Genomic DNA, 20,165 nt, shown 5'->3' on the forward strand with positions numbered 1-20,165 from the left:
TCAGACATTTCCCAGACTGTGTTCTGCTGCAGGACCCAAGACACAGGCAGGCAGATAACTGGGACAGAGTCAAGTCTCACCACACGTTTTATGAATTACAGTGCCTGGGAGGCATCAGCTTTAAGGAGAGGCAAAGGCAGAGATAAAGAAAATGTGCAGAAAGTACATAAAGATAAATGCCTGTAAAATCACTGTTGTTTTAATGCATTCCATATTGAGGAAATAAAAATGTGAATATTCTTGATGATTTAACGGCAACAGCGTCCAGCTAAGACTTGTTTGTCCAACTACATAATTATGCTATTTTTATGCAAATATTTATAGTAGCTGATCCTGATTCTCAATTACAGTTTCTGGAGAGCTGGTTTAGTGCAGAAAAATGCCTTCTAAATGTGGAGCAGATCACTTTCCCTCCTGAAAGCTAATAAAGATGAGGCAGATCTCCCATGTCTCAGAAGCAACGCCTCTCTGCTGGCGGAACGACTATTTGGTGCTACTGGACATGCTTCTGCCCTTTGGCCCATTGGCGGATGGGATTGCTCTCAGTCGCATATGTGTCAGACCTGGGTTCAAATCCCAACTTTCATTCTTATAAACTCTGCTATCTTGAGGAAGTTACTTAACCTATATGTGTCATCGTTTTGTCATCTATAAAGTGGGGATGTGTTGTGGGTAAGATTCAATGGTACAGAGTACTGCAGGTCAAACGCTTAGCAGAGTCCCTGATACACTGCGAACATAAAGTGCACATAACCTAAACTGATGATTCTAATTACTATTATTACTATCATCAGTATTATTGTCTAAGGCATCTCCTCAATGGCTCACTGCTTCCCAGAGCAGTGGACTAGGCGTAAGGAAACCTAAATTACAGTTTTGTCACTTTCTCACCACAGGATTAATCCAGAAAGTCATTCAACCCTTCAGGGTCCCAGTTTTCTCACCAATAAAAGAGACATGATCATAATTTCCCTGTGATCTCACACTAACTTTTTAAGAAAAAATTTGGTCCTAACATATAGTTCCAAAATAGGCAAGTAGATACACCTAAAATTAATAGTGTTTTTAAGAACCTGTAGACTGCCAGAACATTCCCACATTTTAAAATGAAGCCCTTAAATTTTTTAAACTTAGACACTTATATCAGGAAAACAAAATTCTTGGTTTAATTGCTAAAATTGGTCACAATAAAAATCAGATTATCATCCAATTAATAATGCTAAGATTTTTAAATGAAATATTGATTGATTTAGAGTTTGAATATATTAAATACCATATTTGAAAATGTTGAAATTTTTTGAGAACTAACCTATCCATTTAATGCAGAGCCACTTAATATTTAGAATTTATTTGTGTTAGCATTTAACTGTTCATAATGAGATAACCATCCCATCTTACACCGGGAAAGGGTATCTGCAAAGTGAGATACATTTAATAGGTTGTTAGGAATTCACTTCTAACAAGGTTCAAGGTCACACAGCTGGCATGAAGCAGAGACAAAATCTGAATCCAGGTCTTTCTGTTGCTAAAGCTTATGACCTTTCCACAAGACCATAGAGAGCTATTTTACATATGTCTTGAAGTCCTTTAGGGCCTCACAAGTGTCTTGGTCAGAGCTGGCAAACATTCACTGATTTATTCAAAATTTGCTGATCTCTTCCATATGTACTGAATCTAGGAAAGACAAATTTGCCTTATTACTGAACCAATGAGAAATCCTAAAAAGGTTATGGAGTTACATAAAATTATTCAGAAATTCTTTCCTTATATGAAATACAGGAAAAAACATTGACAGAAAGCTTATTTTTAGAGTCCATATTATACATAAATACAATATGGATATGATGTACCTGAAAATCTAAATACTCTGGAACCCTGATATAACTCTCTTTGTTTTTAGACAGAATTTGCTGTCTTATTTCTATTAAACACTATTCAAACACTATTCAAACATATTTATTTACCACATGCCATCGGTCCTCTTAAAAGATAAATCCAAAGGAGAATTTGTTGTGGTGTGCCAAAAGACACTGGAAGGATATAGGCTCGTTTCCCTTTCCCCTATCTTGAATAAATTCCCAACTACTGTATAACCTTCCATATTCTTTGCTTGAGACGAACCTAAACCACAAGTTTGTCTTTGACGGGAAAAAACTGAGGTTTCATGTAGTCAAAGCCTCAATTTCTTACGTACTTTGCTAGCACAAATTCTAGAGGATGGACATCAACCAAGATAGTTGACCATTATTTTCTTAAACACTGAGGAAGTATATCAAAAGAAGAGCCATCAAAAGAAGAGCCAGTTTCCTTCTAAATATCTCACATAAACACAACATCATACCTAACAGACCATACTCCTCATACATAACTTGTTTCCAACTTGAAACATGAACGTGCGTTCCAAATCCATGGTGACCTGACACGGGCAACAAGCAGTAGAAGTCCACTCACTGCTGACGAGTCACAAAATGACTGCAAAATTTACCTCTCAAGTTCCGCGATCTTCTTGTCCTTGTCATTCTTCTCATTTTCCACCTCCTTGAGGATCTCCAGCAACCGGTCAACTTCTGCTTGGGCCTTGCCACACTCATCGCGGTAGTAAGATGCCTCTTTATCGAGCTGTTTTATTCGGTCTGCAAACTCGGGATTCATCCTGGAGTCATCTTCAATATTATGAGCCTTCAACATTATATTTTTAAAGAATGTAGTTAAGATAACAATTTAGAATGAGAGATAGTGCAGTCACCAATGGCCCAGAAATTAACTTTGGAGAAAAAAATAATAACCACCAAGAATTATGGGTGTACTGTCAGTTAAAAGGCAAAATGGAAGAATCACACATTTCAGCTACCTTAGAACAATGTCGATTTTAAATTATATTACAGTTTCACAGGGGAGTTTCTTTTATTGTTGATATTTTGTTCCATTAAATGTTGCTACTTTTGCTTTTTGTTCCCACCAAAAAATCAGGGATGGGTGGGGACAGAGACTGTGATGTTTGTTCCTGGTCGTTGGGCAAGCAGAACTAAGACAATTCAACTCCTCATAATTAAGGAGATGATGTAAACCAACAGCTTCCTTTTCTAATACAGACAAACTGAGAGAAAACAATATTAAATTATTTTGCCAAGAACCATCAAGGGCATATGTAAAGCCAGGTAACATATAAGAGATTAACTGACTGATCACTGAATACTTCATCCCACTGAGAAATCTCAGCAGAAGATATTTTTTGAAAGAAAGGCTTGGACATGAGGAAGGACTTTCCAGCTAACAGTCATACCCATAAATTCTTGTTCTGTTGATTAAATTTAACCTGAACCAGGAGGAGGATGAGTTAATTCATGAACAAGCAGACAGACGAGAATCTGCAAACACATGCATGGGTGGGTGGCAGCTTCACACACGAGAACAGACACAGCAACAACACTGCAGAATAATTTGCAGCCAAAGTATTTGTGGTTTTGTGTGTATGAGATTGTTATGGCTTCTTTTTTTTTCCCAAAATAAACTTTTGGCTGAAATATTCCCAGACAGATGGAAATAACACTGCACTGCAATGTTTTGCCTACCCCTTGTTTCCCATTATTCCTAATTGACTTCTTCAAAGAGTGGGCAGAGAAAAACAAGTAGTTTAACAACAGTGCACATTCAACATAGAAAGTTCAGAGAAGTCATATATGTATGTATCTCCAGCATCCATGTGTGAAATAATATAATGTTCAAAATATATTAGGACTAAAGTTGTTCTGCTGTCTTGCTATGTAAAGCGAATGCTCATTGTGTTTTTATACACCTTTTTTTTTTTTTTAAATTTCAGGGAAAAAACAAGGCAAGCAAGCTACAGCTACTGTAGGGTCAAATGAATCATGCATGGTTAGAAAAATTAATACTAAAACTACTGTTAAAAGGTAGACAATCTTTGCAATGATTTAGTAGAAAAAAATAAAAATAAATCAGTACAAATAAAAATAAATTTCTTATTAATGACAAAATAATCATTTTTAGAATAATATTTCTGCATGTAACATATTATTTAAGCATGAGGATAGAACGGGAATAATTTGCTTTCATGTTCTTTAAACTAAGATTTCCTTATTCAAAAAATAAACTCAACTATGCAAAAGAAGTTGGAAAAATATAACAAGTCAACATACTATCAGGTACGATTTACCCCTTTTACCAACTTTTCTCAGAAAACATTAATTAATTTATTTATTAATAATATGTACACTGGGTTTCATTATAATAGATTAGTAAGCAGTTTCAACATAATTAAAAATATAAAAAACTGAAAATAATGCTTTCAGCAGTTTATTCATCTAACAATTTTATTTTGAAGTGAAGTAATGAATAGTTAAATGTATTAGTCTCCCTTTTAAAAATGTAAAGTAAGTATTCTGTTTTAAAAGAAACTACTCCCTATAACTACTTCTATTTGTGATAAAAGAATCAACTCATTACTCTTGTAACAAAAAGGCATTTTAAATATACAGTTTTGGGATTGCTAAAAACAAACAAACGAAAAAAACAAAATTTCATGTGAATTCTCTTCCACTTCCTATCTTACCATTATTTTATGGTAGCTAAAAACCTTTCATGACATTTTTCTCAAACTACCCAACCAATGACATCAAGATCTTTAAAAAAAAAAAAAAAAAAATTAACGAACTGAGTAATGAGCAGCTAGAAACACTCAAAAAAAAAAAAAAAGAATAATTATGTTTTGATTGCTTACTTCTGACAAGTGAAAATTCGTTTCTTCACTCAGATTTAAAGATTCACAAAAAATTTAGCTGTTAGCCACTGTGGTTTATTTTTATTGTTTTTATTCTTAAGATTATTATTATCATGATTTTTAATAAGAGGGTACAGATTTACTAGTTGCAAGACCTAGAGCTTAATTAAGTCTGGCCCTGTGTCTTATGACTATAGGCAAATGAATTAGCCCCTCTGAGGACAGTGAAAACTACAAAATGATAAACACGGGGAAGGTATCATTCATTTGTGTGTTTATTATGAATACTATTTTATGACATATATCCCATCAATGGGGCTTGTTATACAGCTAAGTTAATTGGTTTATTTAATTTTCATCGACAAGATACTACATATGCCTTAGAGAAGCCTCCTTACTAGGTTTACAGAGAAATCTGCTGGCAATAGGTATATGAGCACATTCCTTATTTTAGCTCCTTGGAGAGAAAAACATAATCTAAGGCCAGCTTTCAACATGGTGATATTAGATGGGTTGGTAGTCTTTCCAACCCAAAAAGTTAGGATGGTTAAAGGACTCATGGGATGTTTAGAGGTACAGAAAGCTTAGGAAAAAATATACCTGAATCAAGACCACTGTTGATTTCACGTCATGCTAAAGTTAGATCATGTTAGTAAAATAAGGACCACGGCCAAGGTTATAGCTGGCCTGGTGTCCATCGGATAATGCCTGTAGGTGCTAATGATTCTTCCTTTTAAAAGGGTTAGATAACCTTAAGAATGCTTTTCAGTTAAATATATCTATCTGTCTCCCTATCAATATCTACTAATTTCTGGGCAAAAGAATTTATGTCAAACCACCTTCAATACTGGTGACAGAATTCTTGGAAGGGTTATTACATAAAGGTTAAATAGATAGCATTTAAAAATCCTTTAAGTCAACAGAAAACTGTAAGAATGAGACATACAGAAATGGAAGAGTAACAGCTGCTTCTGGTTCATCACCAGGGTCCATGTGAAGACTTAAGGGAAGAGTTTCACATGTCGGAAGACTGGTGAATCCCCAATCCAACATGAGTGATGCAGATAAAAGCTTCCCTGGAATTTATAAAAGATATTGCAGGTAACCAGCTCTATTTGGCCTGAATCACAACTTTTCAGAAGATGAGCTGAAATTGTTAAGCCGTACAGCATGAGTATGTTACGCTGCAATGTACGAGCATGGGGGTGATACTATACTACAGAAATACAGAAGGAAATTGAGCTTATAAAGCCAAGCTCCCCTCAAAGTTACAAGGCCAGAACCCTCTAAAAATGGAGTGAAGGGAGCAGTTTATTTGCATTTAGATAATACTCTTGCCTTTTCAAATTATAACACGGGTCTTTAATCTGGACTGGCAGCTCTTGATGGGGACCAAAACTAGATAACAGGGCACAGCTGCTCTTCTCCAGGCCTGCCCGCTCTCCCTTCTTGCGAGTGTACTGTCCCTCTCTAATAAATTCACTGCTTGCTTGGCTTAAAAAAAAAATGTAGACAATAGATTTGAGCCTAATGTACTTTAGACACTGCAGAAAGCATAATATGTATATTTAAATAAAGCATTACCTGAACAAAGTCCTACCGTGGCATTCTGACACATTCAAGGTTTGGACTGAAAATGTACAGTAATTATTTCCCCTTATGGACCTGTTGGTTTGAAATTAGCTCCCCAAATAGGTCAGGAAGTGATTTCCCATGGCATTCTTCTAAGCCATATCAGCTTTGTCCATAAGTGGGGAATCTAGCTCTTGAAAATTCAGATTGGTGTGGATTTTCCTTTAATGGTTCCAGAACTTATTTATCATAAATATAGCCAAGCACATTGTCACTTTCCAAGATATCCACCAATCATTAAAACCAAAGGAATGCCAATAAGCGTTCTTTAATGACTAAAGAGATTCAATTTTGCTGATTAAACAGGTCATTTTAAGAGCAAATCCAGGTATGTAGTTCTGCCTCAAAATACTGTATTTCTGGTGACTTTTAGAGTAACTCTCAATCATCTTATAGAAACACAGAAAATTGGAAAAAGAACAGTTCAGAAATGTCTGTATAACATATTAGTCTTGATGGTCCCCCAATTATGTTTCTTGCATTTCCATATGTAAGGAAATTTCCCCACAAATGGGAATAATCAAAATAAAATTTGGAGTCTCCCTGACGTGGGCAAGCCTCAGCATTTGGATGTGAACTGATTTTGAAAGCCTGAATCAAGCACAAAAGAGAACTCAGGTCATAACGTAGGACAAGCAGTCCATAACAGTATCTAGTGGTTCTTTTAATTAAAGAAAGAATTTAGAATGATTTCGGGAAGTAAGGCAAATTTCACATTAATCCTATATCTAAATCAAAGTTAAGAGCAAAAAGTAGCTAAAGCCAACCAGGGATTGATAGTATCAATATGACAAATTACAAGTTTATTTATACTGTTCATGGGAAGGCTAGTCATTGATTATTTTCAACAAAATGGTAGTTCATCACTCCGAGTGCCTAGAAAGGAAAGCATTGACTTTGGTCCAGAAACCTGCTGTGAAACTAGGCAGGGAATATTCAATTACATTCTCTCTGAAATGGGCCTTAACAATTTTAATAAAAAATAATTTCTCTCAAACAAATGATTAGTCATAACCATAAACTACAAGCAGAACACTAACTAATGAATCTGATGACTTTTCTTCCATGCTGCTTGTGGGATTTAGCAATAATTTGCTAAATTTATGCACCGTAAAAATATGATTTGATTGCAGCACCTTGGGAGTTTAGTGTCTGTTAACCGTGCTTTAACATTCCTTTCATATCTTAACAGCATAACAGGGTATATAAACTACTTTAAACATTATATTTGATTTCAATTGTGTAAAAGAAGTTGCAATCTTCACATAGCTCTGAGTTATGAACAAAATATTACCTTTTTAAATAAAGATTTTTAATGGTGAATATAGAACTCTAACATACTATAAAAGTTAAATTTTATTTTAAATCCAATTAATAGCAAATATAATAAGCTGAGGCTAAATAATACATTTGGAAACTAATAATGATGAATCTTTGAATCTTAACTGCCTAATTCTACAGAAAGTATTCTTTCACAATTCTAGCTAACCACATCTAAAATATTCACAATTTGCATATAACTATTCCTAAAATAAACTTCTTGCCATAGATGGAACAAATAGGATATTTATAAATAGACATACGCAAGTGTTCAAAATATTTTTTATACCACATACAAAAAATAAAAAGAATTAATTCTATGCTTAACACTTTTTAAGACCCTTCATATAAACAAAAAATAATTATTAATATAACCTTTTAACTATGGAATCTCTTAAAATTAGCAATGTAGAGAACGGAAGTAATTACCTGGATGTTCTGAAACAAAATGAGTAACTTCAAATCTTAAGTGTTATTTCAAATATTACTTGAGTTCTTAAGATATTGAAAGCTTGGATCAAGTGCGAGGTATGTGTTTGTGTCTGTGTGTGCATGTGTTTACACCTGCTATGTGTATGCCCTAAATTATCTCTCAAATAGTTGTAATTTCCCAGCCTATGAGAGAATCAAGCAATTTTCAAAAATAAGCTTAGAAGTCAGAAAAAGCAACCACGGTACCCAGACAAGGACTGTGAACGTATTTATCATTCAGCCTGTCATGTCCCTGGGATTGCACAGTCCTGGAATGACATATACATCAGGAAGACCTCACTGAACATTAACAAGATTATTTTCCCCCACTGGACTGGAAAAATGCTTGATCTTTTTTCTTATAAATGTTTATGTAAAATGTGAGCCCTGCAAAACAGGCATTTGCAGAAGAGATGGGCTTTCAGTGGATAGAGACCATGCAGTAGGGGCCTCATATGTGTGTGGGAATATCAGAGGCTCCTCAAGTGTGTTCTGGCCAACAGCATGGCTGTCCCAGTGCCTCCAAATCAGTCATGTGCCACAGAGCAATGAGGGTATTATACAAAGCACTAAATTTAGAATCCAGAGGTCTAAGGATTCATTAAAAAAATATGAGAGCACTCTGGATACCATCTCTGGGTACAATAAACTCTAGGGCTACAGCAAAGAAGGTATGTGAGACTGATGAAAACAACATATTATTTGTCTAGAATTAGGAACTAAAGGAAGAAAAGAACTCAAGTGAATATAACCTGCACAGTGTTTATAATGACAAGACAAAACTCTTCCAGGAGGAGAGACTGGTAGTTAAGTTGCAGAAAGGCTATTATTATAAGAAATAAAAAGGATACAAAGGCAAAATTTTAGATTCCTAAGAAATGGCATTCGAGTATCACTTAGTAAAATGGAGTGACTAGAGTATAAGTAAAATGTTTTTAAAGGTAGGTTTATTGCTGCTCTAGAAAAAAGATCACTCCCGGGAGGACTTCAAAACTTATTTACTCTGATTTAGTTTGGATTGATGGACACAGGACTGACTGTAAAATTATCTGACAAAAACAACTAGGTTATATTTCATCAAATTTTGGAGGTTACCATATTCAAAATAAACATACAAAAATAAAATAAATTCCATAGGTGCCAATAACTGTTTTTTTTTTAAGAAAATATAAGGAGACATACAGCATTTATAACAGTAACCTAAAAATTACATATATAGAAACACTTAGGACTATCCTTAAATAGAAATGTCATAGGCCTACAATAGAAAAATATCAAAACTTTACTATAGAAGATCACTGAAATAAATAGAAGTTGTATCAAGTTCATGAATGGGAAGAAATAATATTGGAAAGGTATCAACCATTGTAAAATTATTTTATAGGTTGAATAGTATTCAAATTAAAATCATGAACAATTGTCTTTTCTTTTTTATTGACAAGGTGATCCTGAAGTATACTTGGAATAACAGAAAATTAAAAGCTCAGAACATTAAACCAGAACAAAACAAAACGAAAAGCAAAAAAAAAATTAGGGTGGAATTTGTTTCACTAGATGTTTAAAAATATTATGAAGATACAATAATTAAAATTCTGACCCAACAAGTAATAAACATTGATAAAAAATGAACAGGAAGATATGAGAACTTACTATACAATAAAAGTGTATCAAGATCAGTGGATAAAGAAAGAAGTTTTTGATGAAGGGCACTGGGATAATTACTCGATCGTTTAGAAAAATATAAAGCTGGAACGTCACCACTCAAAATGAATCAAAATAAAATAGAGATAGGCAAAGTGATTAAACTGATATAAAAAGCAACATTAAACACTGTTTTTTAAAATATAGGTATCTATTTTTGAAATCAGAAATGACTTCTAAGTATAAAGGCAATTAGGAAATCCTAAAGGGAAACACAGATCAAGAACCTAAAAACAGTTCTCTCCATAAAAAAAAAAAAAAAAAAATTAAGTTAAATAAAACTTTGCCACAAATTGACAAAGTTTCTATACAAAGCATAGAATAACTTATACAAACCAATGAACAAAACAGTAAACTCAAAAACAAGTGTTTAAATGATTTTGAGGAACAATTTACAGAAAAAAACAAACAAACAACCACACTAGTATTAATAATAATTAAAGAACAGAAAGTGAAAGCAAGAAAAAACAATCCACCTATGTTATGCATTTGTCAAAGTTATATAAAATGGTTCCTGGTGTTGGTCTGGGTGTGGCAGAAAAAGCTGCCTTTATTCAGTGCTGGAAGAAAAGTGCCTTGATAGAACTTCTCTAAAATACAAATAGCAGGAACTATTGGGAGCTTTTGAAAATCACTGGCCAGGAATTTATTCTATGAAAAAAACAGAAATTTGGGAAAATTAAAAGGGAAAGATGTTCTTAGGAACATTATACTGGCAAACATACACACACGTGCACAGACACACACACACACAGAAACAGGGAAAAAATGACCAACATTTAGAGAATAATAGAGTGGAATAACCATTAAAATAGTGTTTTGGAAGAATAATTAATTATATGAGAAAATTCTGATGATATTAAAAAATAGGATATAAAACACAATAAACACTTTGACACAATTTGGTGAAAAGAAATAGAGCATTAGATTAAAAAAAGACAAAAGAGATAAAAGGATAAAGGGAAGGAGAAGGGAAGGAGAAAACGGGAAGAAGGAAGGCGGAAGCGAGGGAAGGAGGAGAAAGAAAAAAGGAGAAAGGGAGCGCGGGGAGAAGAGAACAATAAGAAACGAAAGATGTCTGGGTAGGGAACAACCCAAATGTTCCTAGTGATTTTCTGTGCAGTGAGATGTCTTGTTATTTTTATTTTCTCCTATGTCCTTCCATACTTTTGTAAATTTCCACTGTAACCATATATCTTATAACTGAAAAAACACAGTCATTTTAAAAGACATTAATGATATAAAAGTCATTATGCTGCATCCCTGTCAGTCCAAAAAGGAATTGGGCCCTGCAAATATCTGTAGTTGGGGAGTTAACATAAGGAAAGTTTGGCTATATTCCCAGGATGCCAAAACAATGGGTTGGCTTCATTAACTGGGGGAGAAAAGTCAGTCAATGGCTTTTGAATTAGCCACCTGAAGAACTGAAAAGTTCGCTTTCGCATCCTGAAGACCCATCACTGGAGGTGAAATGAAGGAAAAGCCCAATAAGTGCCCTGTCATGCAAATTTCCGGAAATGGCCTCGAAATGAACCGAGCTATTTCTTTGATCCCACCTGTCCTGACAGGAATGGTGAACTCCTATGGTGGGCCGGGTAAATCTGTGCGGCAGAGATAAGCCCTCGCCATTCTCCACACACACAAAATGTGGCATGCTTAGGTTTTTCTCCTGTCCTTAACTAGTAAGCATGAAACAATTTCAGCGAGATTACTTTATACCTTTTTGAAATGACCTAAAGAAAACACTATTTTTTCCCAGCATCAATTTCCAAGCTTGAAGCTATCCCAGTCTTACTTGTCTTCGCTTCCCCACTGTCTTGTGCCTGCTTATTAACACTTCCATTCAAATGTTAAGGGAAAGGAAACTTGGACTATTTTTTGCTGCTGTGCTAACAATCATATTTGGGGAAAGAGGTGAGTGAAGAGGCTCAACAGGGCTTGAGGAAGTCAGTTTACAAGAATAAAATTCGTTTTAAAGAGTGGACGGTGAAACCTGAATCTAATTAAATACATCCAAGCATCTTGTGTATCCATGCAGTAGGTAGTATTTTGGAGCAGCACCTTAACAAAACGTTGTTAGCTGAATTGTTTCCTTTATACACGCTATTCCTTTCCCCCGTGATGGGAATTTATAAGTAGGAGGTAATTAGAATGCATATTGTCACAGATCACATCTGCCAAATGGTATATTGTGGTCACCTTTATAAAATGTTTCTCCCAGTAAGCCACTTGAGTTGACAAAAAAAAAAAAAAAAAAAAAAGTCCTTCCTAAATAAGTCAAAAAACAACAACAAATAAACTGCTTCATATAAATGCACACCTGTCAGGATACAAAAATTAGAGATGGCATCTTGACCATTTTATACATATTTACACTAGTTACCTATTCTTTGCACCATTAAGCTATAATCAGAACTGTTACTATCTGTTATTAGGAAGCTATATTTTAGTTTGACCTCAGCCAAATGACATGTTTTAACTTTTATAAAACCCACAATAATGTTAAGCATTTACCAATCTCAAAGAGCGTAGCCCTGTTTTTAAATCTAAACCTATTTTAACTTCTATCACTTGAATGTAACATACATTAAGTTGTTTGCTATTTTACAAATTCCTTTTGGTATGGATAAGTCTGCATTTAAAGGGTCTCAGAAAGCATTCCAGGAGCCTAGATCTGCAGCTGACCTCTGCTTTTCTATAGCTTAGGACTTGAAGTTACGAAGGAGGTAATATCAGAGCTGGCAATATGTCCTTGACTTCTTAATTTTTAAATTTTACATTCAAAAGAAATGGCAGTGGCCTCTGCACAGGTCATTTCTTCTGACAGAATGGAAATGGGAAGAGACTCATAAATATTTTTGAAACCTCCCCAGTGTGGTGCACCATGACATGTGATCAACGGATCCTCATGCTTTGATATGTTACAGCGGGAACTTTTAGAAACGACTTACTGGGTTGTACATCTGATTGAACAACTGCTCAGCTTGCTACATTGCAAAGTTGGGGAGGCATTGAAGCACAGACAAGGAAAGAAGGAAAGATCCAGAAAAACAGCATTAGCTCAACAAATCCAGTGCATTTGCACAGACGAACTGTTCGTTAAAAAAAGAAGAAATTTGAGTTTCTAAACATTCCACAGTGAAAGTGAGAGGCTCTAGGGAAATAGAAATGTTGACTTTGGCTCCTAGAAAAGAATAGCTGGAATAAGAAATTTAAGGTTTGTGTTACTTTCCCTTTCTCAAGTTAAATAACCCATGAAATAAAGAAAGCTGTCCACTTTTGATGATACATGAAGTGCTGGTCTCTAGCAATGAATCAGAAGAAGTACTTTTGGCCAAGCTTACAATTTATTACCTGAACTTCAAAGATGGTAATAATAAAAGATTAATTAAATCTTATCATTGAATTTATAGCTCTTCTTTTATATTAACACAAGCCTGAATTTTCTATTCAGTCTAACTTTAGAAAAACATAGATCAGCAAACAGAAGTTTAGCAATAGCAAAGTATCAGTAAGCAAGATATTACGGGATTAACAGTAAAGGGGAGAAGTGAAAATTTAAGTCAGCAGGAAGAATAAAGGGAACCAAAATAAAGTATTATCCATTGTCCATTACCATTTTCTACTTAGTTCATAATTAATAAAAAATTTATATAGTTTTTAGTGACTATCCTATTATATTCCAAGTGCTTAAGAATCTGTAATGCTCTCCTGCCTATTTAGGTAGAAAATTTAAATATTTGTGCACTTAAATGTACTAAATATTATTTTAAATAGCACTGTCAAGCAATATGTCTTAAATACCTGCATCATTAATTTGGGGCTCAGCCCCAAGGTATAGACGGTTAAGTACTGTAGGAAATTTTACTTTGCTTTAAGCTAAGATATGTGCCTCTGAAGAGCCTGAATTTTTTTTTTTCTTATTTCTTCAACTATAATGAAGTAAATGATAATTTTACCATGGTTAAAAATAAACAGCCTCTGGTGATGAAAGGAGATTTGACTTTGGGTGGTGAACACACAATGCAATATATAGATGATGCATTATAGAATTGTACACTTGAAACCTATATAATTTTATTAACCGATGTCACCCTAATAAATTTAATTAAAAAGAAAAAATAAACACCCTCCTTAAAGATAATATTAATTGGAAAATTAAAAAATAGCACAAATCATAACATTTTAAATTGCTGTTGCTTCTCAATTGATCTCTAGGTATAGAAATATAAGGTAAGTACATATAAGGTAAATGTACTTCTACATATCGAACATCAAATACTCTTTTGAAAGACAAAATGATCCATACATCACAAATCAGGTTCTTCTCAACCCCTATGTGTCTATTTAAGGTTAATGAATGTACCGATTTATAAAACACATTCATTACTCTCAGTTACGCATTATTTGGTTAGTACCATTTTTATCAACCAATCAGTAAAGATATCCTCACTTGTGAACATTTGAGTGCATTGTTTTTAAGAGGTGGGATGGAATGTGTAAGAAATAGTTCTTTTTCTGCCTATAACCATTTTTCATCACAAAGGATTTGGAAATGTTTTAAATTAACACAGTATAGTGAAGGGTTAAAAGCAACTGTGCATGTGAATGTTTTCCACAAACTTTTATATAAAAACTCACCTTACCAATTCCAAGAATTGTTTATAAGACAAAAAAAAAAAAAAAATTAAATCCCGATTTGGATTCCATTGTCACTGGCAGACAAGGTTTCTGTTCAGCTAAACACATCTACATTGTGTCGATTTTATTGCAAAAATACCTGGACGCTCACAAATCTTGAGCAAAATTCCATTGGGAATTCATGGTTTATTTATGACATAATAAAAGTATTATGTTTTCAGCTTTCATTTAGTAACCCTTTATATTTTATTCACCAGTCACATACCCTTTTATTTAAAAGGAGGCCCAGACACTCCTTAAGCTTTTATAGCTGCTTATTTTTCCATGAGTAAATGATGTGTTTATATGTATATTCACATACTGTTGGCTTATATTTTCAAATATTTCATGTAGATCTCAATTCTTTTTAAGGTGATGGGTACTTGAGGTTTTTACGGAACTATTTATTAGCAGAAATTAAAGACTACTAGAAAAAGTATTTTAAACTTTTGAATTTAGTTGATGTTAGGGAGCCAAAAATAACAAAATAGCATCTGCAGGTTAGGTATGAAAATATTTAAATTATAATTACCTTATTTAATCTCACTGTACTATGCATTTAGGAGATAGTATAAGCAAAGATTGTTTATATACTTAGAAATAAGTTATCTTTTGATAAATTAAATAGGTCCTTTACAGCAAGACAACCATATTTGTTACTTTAATCCTAGTGATGGAGCAGAATATTAAAATTTTGTCAGGAATAATGCTAGAATGTTTGCAGAATTTGGTCTGTGAATTTCAGTACATGGTGTCTGTCTGTGAGTGAAAGAAAACCACATACTCCAAGTGATTTCTCGGGCGAACCATAGCTATGTTGAAAGAAATTAAATTGAATTGCACAGATGTTGATTTGTTAAACTAGTCAAGTCATATACATGGAACTATAAGCATCAATACATAAACCTCTTCCTTTTAATTACTAGAGGGTTTCAAATTTCATTGATGACTTTCCCTAAAAGGGAAGGTGTCTAGTAGGGATCTGCAGAAACAATATAGGGGGTGCCCTCATCCCCATAATGGCTCCTCAGAGTTGGTGAAGGCAATCTTTCATGCCCAGGTCCATGTGAGGTCTTTCTTCTTCAGGACTCAGCACAATGCAACTGAGCTAAGATAATACAAAGGACCACCGTAAGGAGCCAATGAAGTTCTCTCTTTCACAGGGTTATCTTAAGCCTGCCTTATGATCACAAAACTGTTCATTAAATAAAAAGTACATTTCACAAGTTCCTGTCTCGATATGAGTATGCAAGTATAACACATTGCCGAACATGTTTTTATATGTGTCAAGAATGTATTATCATACACCCAGTGCATAAACAGCCAAATCAATCTCTATTTAAATACCCTCAAATGGGCAATTTACATTCTTCTATTTATTGTTCAAGATTTCTGCTTAACTAGATCTTGCTTAGAAAAAGATGAGATGGTGAGTGGATTGGGAAATAGATTTTGCATTGTAGAGATTTTCTTGCTGTTTTGTTGCAAAGGGATTTGATCTGTGCATTTATCTTTTGCTGTATTGGTAAGGAGACTTTACTGTGTGAAATTTCTCATGACAATTTCCTAAAATTCCGTGGTAAAGTGAACACAGTATAATCACATTTTAGTTATATATTGCATCATATAAAATAGCATATTAAATTTTAAGATATCCAGAATAATTTCTCCACAGATATATGATGCTTTCACATCCCTACCATCTATGTCATATTTTCATAACTGTAGCAAATAAATCCTCATTCCAATGTGCTATGAATTATACGTAGTCAAATTTTATTATATGCTTTGTTTCATGTTTTAGATTCTTATCATCTCCTTTGAGTAAGTTTATAAGTTGTCAAAGGGAAACAAAATGCTTAAACTCATAATGTTATGAGTTTTACGTGAACAATGAATGCAGACATACCAAACAACACAGGGAAAAAGTCAGGGAATGATGCATGACTGGAAATGTACTCCACAAAAATGTTCAGTTCAGAGAAAACATGTTAATGCTGCAATGTAAAGATCCTGCATTCTTTTCCAAAGCCTTCGACAGAAAACAAGCTTTCTTAGAGAGTCAGGCCATTTTGGGTCAAATATAAATAGTCATCCCACAGATGTTCTAGAGACTTGACTATTTTGGTGAACTTCTAGAAATTTCATGCTGTCAGGTAAACTTTGCAAAGTTCCGATAGAAAATCTACCTATTTCTGAAAGTAGCAAAAGTTTATCAAAGTATAATGAAGCCAATGGATTCTTTAGTTTGTTGCAAAAATTTCCATTTATCTCTTTTGATAGTTGAGATTTGCCCAGAGAGTAATGGCTGGTTTTTATAATATTTTTCATGTCCACTACTATTTTCATGTATTTTTCAAGTTTTTTCAGACAGGAAACCTAAGATAATTTTTCAGGTTCACAGACAGATTTGATGCAGACTTCTTAGGAATAAAGTTAAGAGTGTTTAATTAATTCTTTTGTCAGTAGACAGCAAAAGATAAGTGGTTTGTTTCTTTTGAAAAATGTCTCTTCCTTTCCCATTCTATAATTCATTGTAAAATGAGCATTTTTTTTTTCTTTTTTAGGCTTCACTTACCTTTTTTAACTGTGCTTCCAATTTGCTACATTCTTCTTTCTTTTGTTCAATGGCTATTTCTAGAGATTTTAATTTGGAGTCCCTTTTCAGCCCTGCTGAGGCTAATGAAGATGCATGTTCCTTGAGGTCTATTAAACTAGACTGAAAGAAAAAGAACACTAGTAAGTAAAACACTGCAATTTCTACTAGTAATGTCTTCCATTTGAATACATTGATTCTATACATAGCAATAAAGTGTGCATTAGACAGAAAAGGTAAATATAGTCTTACTAAGGTAACAATAGTCGGCTCTGGCCAGGAAATTAAAGTTGGCCAGCTTACAGACCCGAGCAGGATCTAATTGCAATAGAATCAAATGTGACCAAATGGTGTGGTCAGCAAATGCATGTTTCATGTCTCAAAGTCATGGTAATGACGTAAGTCCCAAGCTGGTCTTTACATGTCATGGTAAAACAGACACCCTGAACCTTCCATTTACATTTATTGCTGTGAGGTCGTACAGGCTCTAAGACAAATACGAAAGAAAATACTGACTTTAATGCTTTCCCACCCTTCCTCCCAGGGCAAATCAAGTATAAAAGAAACATCCTATTAATTTTTGATCAAATTCCCTTTCTTTAACATAAAACTGACCAGTGGTCTTTCAAACACCGTCTGTATAATCAAAGATAAAGTTATTTAAAAATTTAGAGTAGGCTTTATGTTCCAGTCCTTTGTAAATCCAGGTTCAGCAGATAAAATGAATCTCCCCAACTCAGCGATGGGGTGACCTGAATTGTTCCATTCATCAGTCACACCCAGAAACTAAGAGCTTCCCTGTATTGTCTGAACTCCAAAAACTAAAGGAATAAATACTTGCATAGATCGTGGAACACAACTCTGCCAGCTAGGAGGACACTGTCCATCACCAAACATGAAATGATTAGCAACATCTAACTATGTGACTACAGTGTTCAGGTTTTACCCAAATCAGACCCTGTCCATTTCCTTTACATCCATTTGCAGCACCGAGGAAGCCACTAAGAACACAATTATCTCTCAGTAAATGATGTGACCTAATACTTTACGTCTGGGCTACTTCATGGGCTCTGCAATAGTCTTGCTGATAAAGAGACTCCCACCATCAGCCAGCCAACAACCCAGCTCCTAATAACTCTCTGAGAGACAGGCTAGCCGTTCTCATTCAGGTCAGGAAACTGAAGCTCATATGAGCTGAGTGTCTTCTCCAATGTTCCCAGTTATTAAGGGGAGATACAGGTCTCAGACCTAGGTCTCCAACTCAAAGATCAATACTCTTTATCATGTCACTCCCATAGAAATAATAAAGGACCTTATAATCCAGGCATTTTGTCCTGGTAAAGGTTATGATCACCTCATCTAAATTATAAGCTCCCCGCTGGCAACAGTTATTTGTTGTTTTCTTTATAACTTTTAAATTACTGGGTGTGATAGCTTTATGGGTCAACTTGGCTAGGTTATATGTCCCAGTAATTCAATCAAATGCTAGTCTAGGTGTCACTGTGATGGTATTTTGTAGATGTGACTAACACCTACAATCAGATGACTGAAGTAAAGGATATTGTTTTCCATAATCTGGGTAGGCCTGATCCTATCAGCTGAACGGCCTTAAGAGTAGAACTGAGGATGCCCTGAGAAAGAAGAAATTCCACCTGTGTCCTGCAGCGTCATCTACCGTCTGAGAGTTTCCAGCCGGCTCTTTCTGATGGCCTGCCCTGTGGATTTCGGATTTGCCTAGCCAGCCCCCATAACTCTGTCAGCCAATTCCTTGCAATAAATTTCTTAACATGGTTACATTTCTTAATACGGTTCTGTTTCTCTCGTGGAAGCTTAACTGACACACCCAGCCCAGTGGCAGGCACATTATTATACAGGAACAATAAATGTTTGCTGAAATGCCAGTCTGAAATTCATACAATGTAGGCATTATTTCAAAAATTATTTTCACTTAATGCTTATGCTCCACCACGTCAAAATCTCTTTTCAATTAGAAGTGTATGTGTGTGTGTGTGTGTGTATACATATATATTTTTAAGGTGTAAACCTATGAATGACACTTGAAATCAGTGAAAAATGCTGCAAATAAGGTCAAAGTTTCTGTGCTTTCTGTCAAATACCAACTACAATAATTACAGAGCCCCCAAGTGGAGTTTACCAGTGAAACAGTGGAAAGGGGATTTACATTCTTTATTTCCATATCAAAAAACTCACCTCCTCTCTAAAAACTTAAAATTTAAGCTGTATAAATTTTGTTTCTGAGTTTACTGGAAACCCCTATTACTCAATTCTTCCCTTCTTCGATTCATAATGTAGACAGTACCTAAATTTATATAGAATCACCAAACCCAATGGTTGAGTTAATACTTTGGAGCTGGGAGATGTACAGCTATGCAGTGATACAGCCCAGCAGGGTGAGGGACCTAAAGGAGATGGCCATTTCCTGCGGACAAAAATAAGGGTAAATGGACCAAGGGTGGACAAGGCACATGTATCAGAGTTTTGGAGATTGAATAAAATAATGTGCATGGCTGCTTCTCAAACCTTTTCACCAAAGTATTCCCAAGTAAACTAAAGGGATTATAGGTATCCCTCAGCGTTTGGGGGTTATAAGCCAAAAGCATCCTCTCCATAACCCTCAAGCAAAAAATTGCATTAAAGTATATTGTTTGACTGGAAAAAACACAGATGAGATCTGCTTTCTGTTTCCATGTTTGCTCTAGCATGAAAAATATTGTTCTAAATTATTTACTATAATATGAAAGTGATGTCCCAGAAGAATAGCCACATTTAACCTGTACATTGTGTCCAGCATGATATCACCCTAACCTGGGGGTATCAAGTGATCCATCTGAAAAGCACAGATGAATGTAAAACACCCAACACAAGGATTAGAATGTAAAAGGCCTTCAGTAAAGTGGAGCTGTTATTATTATCATCAATCCTGTCGTTGTTATCTCCAACAGAGGATCATGGGACATCGAAAAATATAGCATTCCCTAAGCCACACGAATGTGGTAAAACAACAAG

The 20,165-nt window shown here is 34.7% G+C and overlaps 1 protein-coding gene across 16 annotated transcripts in view; it reads right to left on the reverse strand.

Moving 5' to 3' along the window:
• The window catches only part of ERC2 (ELKS/RAB6-interacting/CAST family member 2), a 918,423-nt gene that overhangs the window by 472,781 nt on the left and 425,477 nt on the right, over positions 1–20,165 (reverse strand). For 13 of the 16 annotated variants that reach the window (XR_012489712.1, XR_012489713.1, XM_074313131.1 and 10 more), the window contains 3 exons: positions 17,121–17,261; positions 12,814–12,849; positions 2,486–2,679 (listed from right to left, as the gene is read on the reverse strand). Coding sequence is in view for 14 of the 16 variants with exons in the window: in XM_074313131.1 (XP_074169232.1) it covers positions 2,486–2,679; positions 12,814–12,849; positions 17,121–17,261 (371 nt within the window). In the remaining 2 variants the exon portion in view is untranslated. The remainder of the gene's footprint in view (positions 1–2,485; positions 2,680–12,813; positions 12,850–17,120; positions 17,262–20,165) is intronic. The other 3 variants (XM_074313133.1, XM_074313134.1, XM_074313137.1) reach the window with 1 other exon arrangement.

This window comes from Rhinolophus sinicus, linkage group LG10, assembly GCF_036562045.2.
Source record: "Rhinolophus sinicus isolate RSC01 linkage group LG10, ASM3656204v1, whole genome shotgun sequence".
NCBI classification, from domain to species: Eukaryota; Metazoa; Chordata; class Mammalia; order Chiroptera; family Rhinolophidae; genus Rhinolophus; species Rhinolophus sinicus.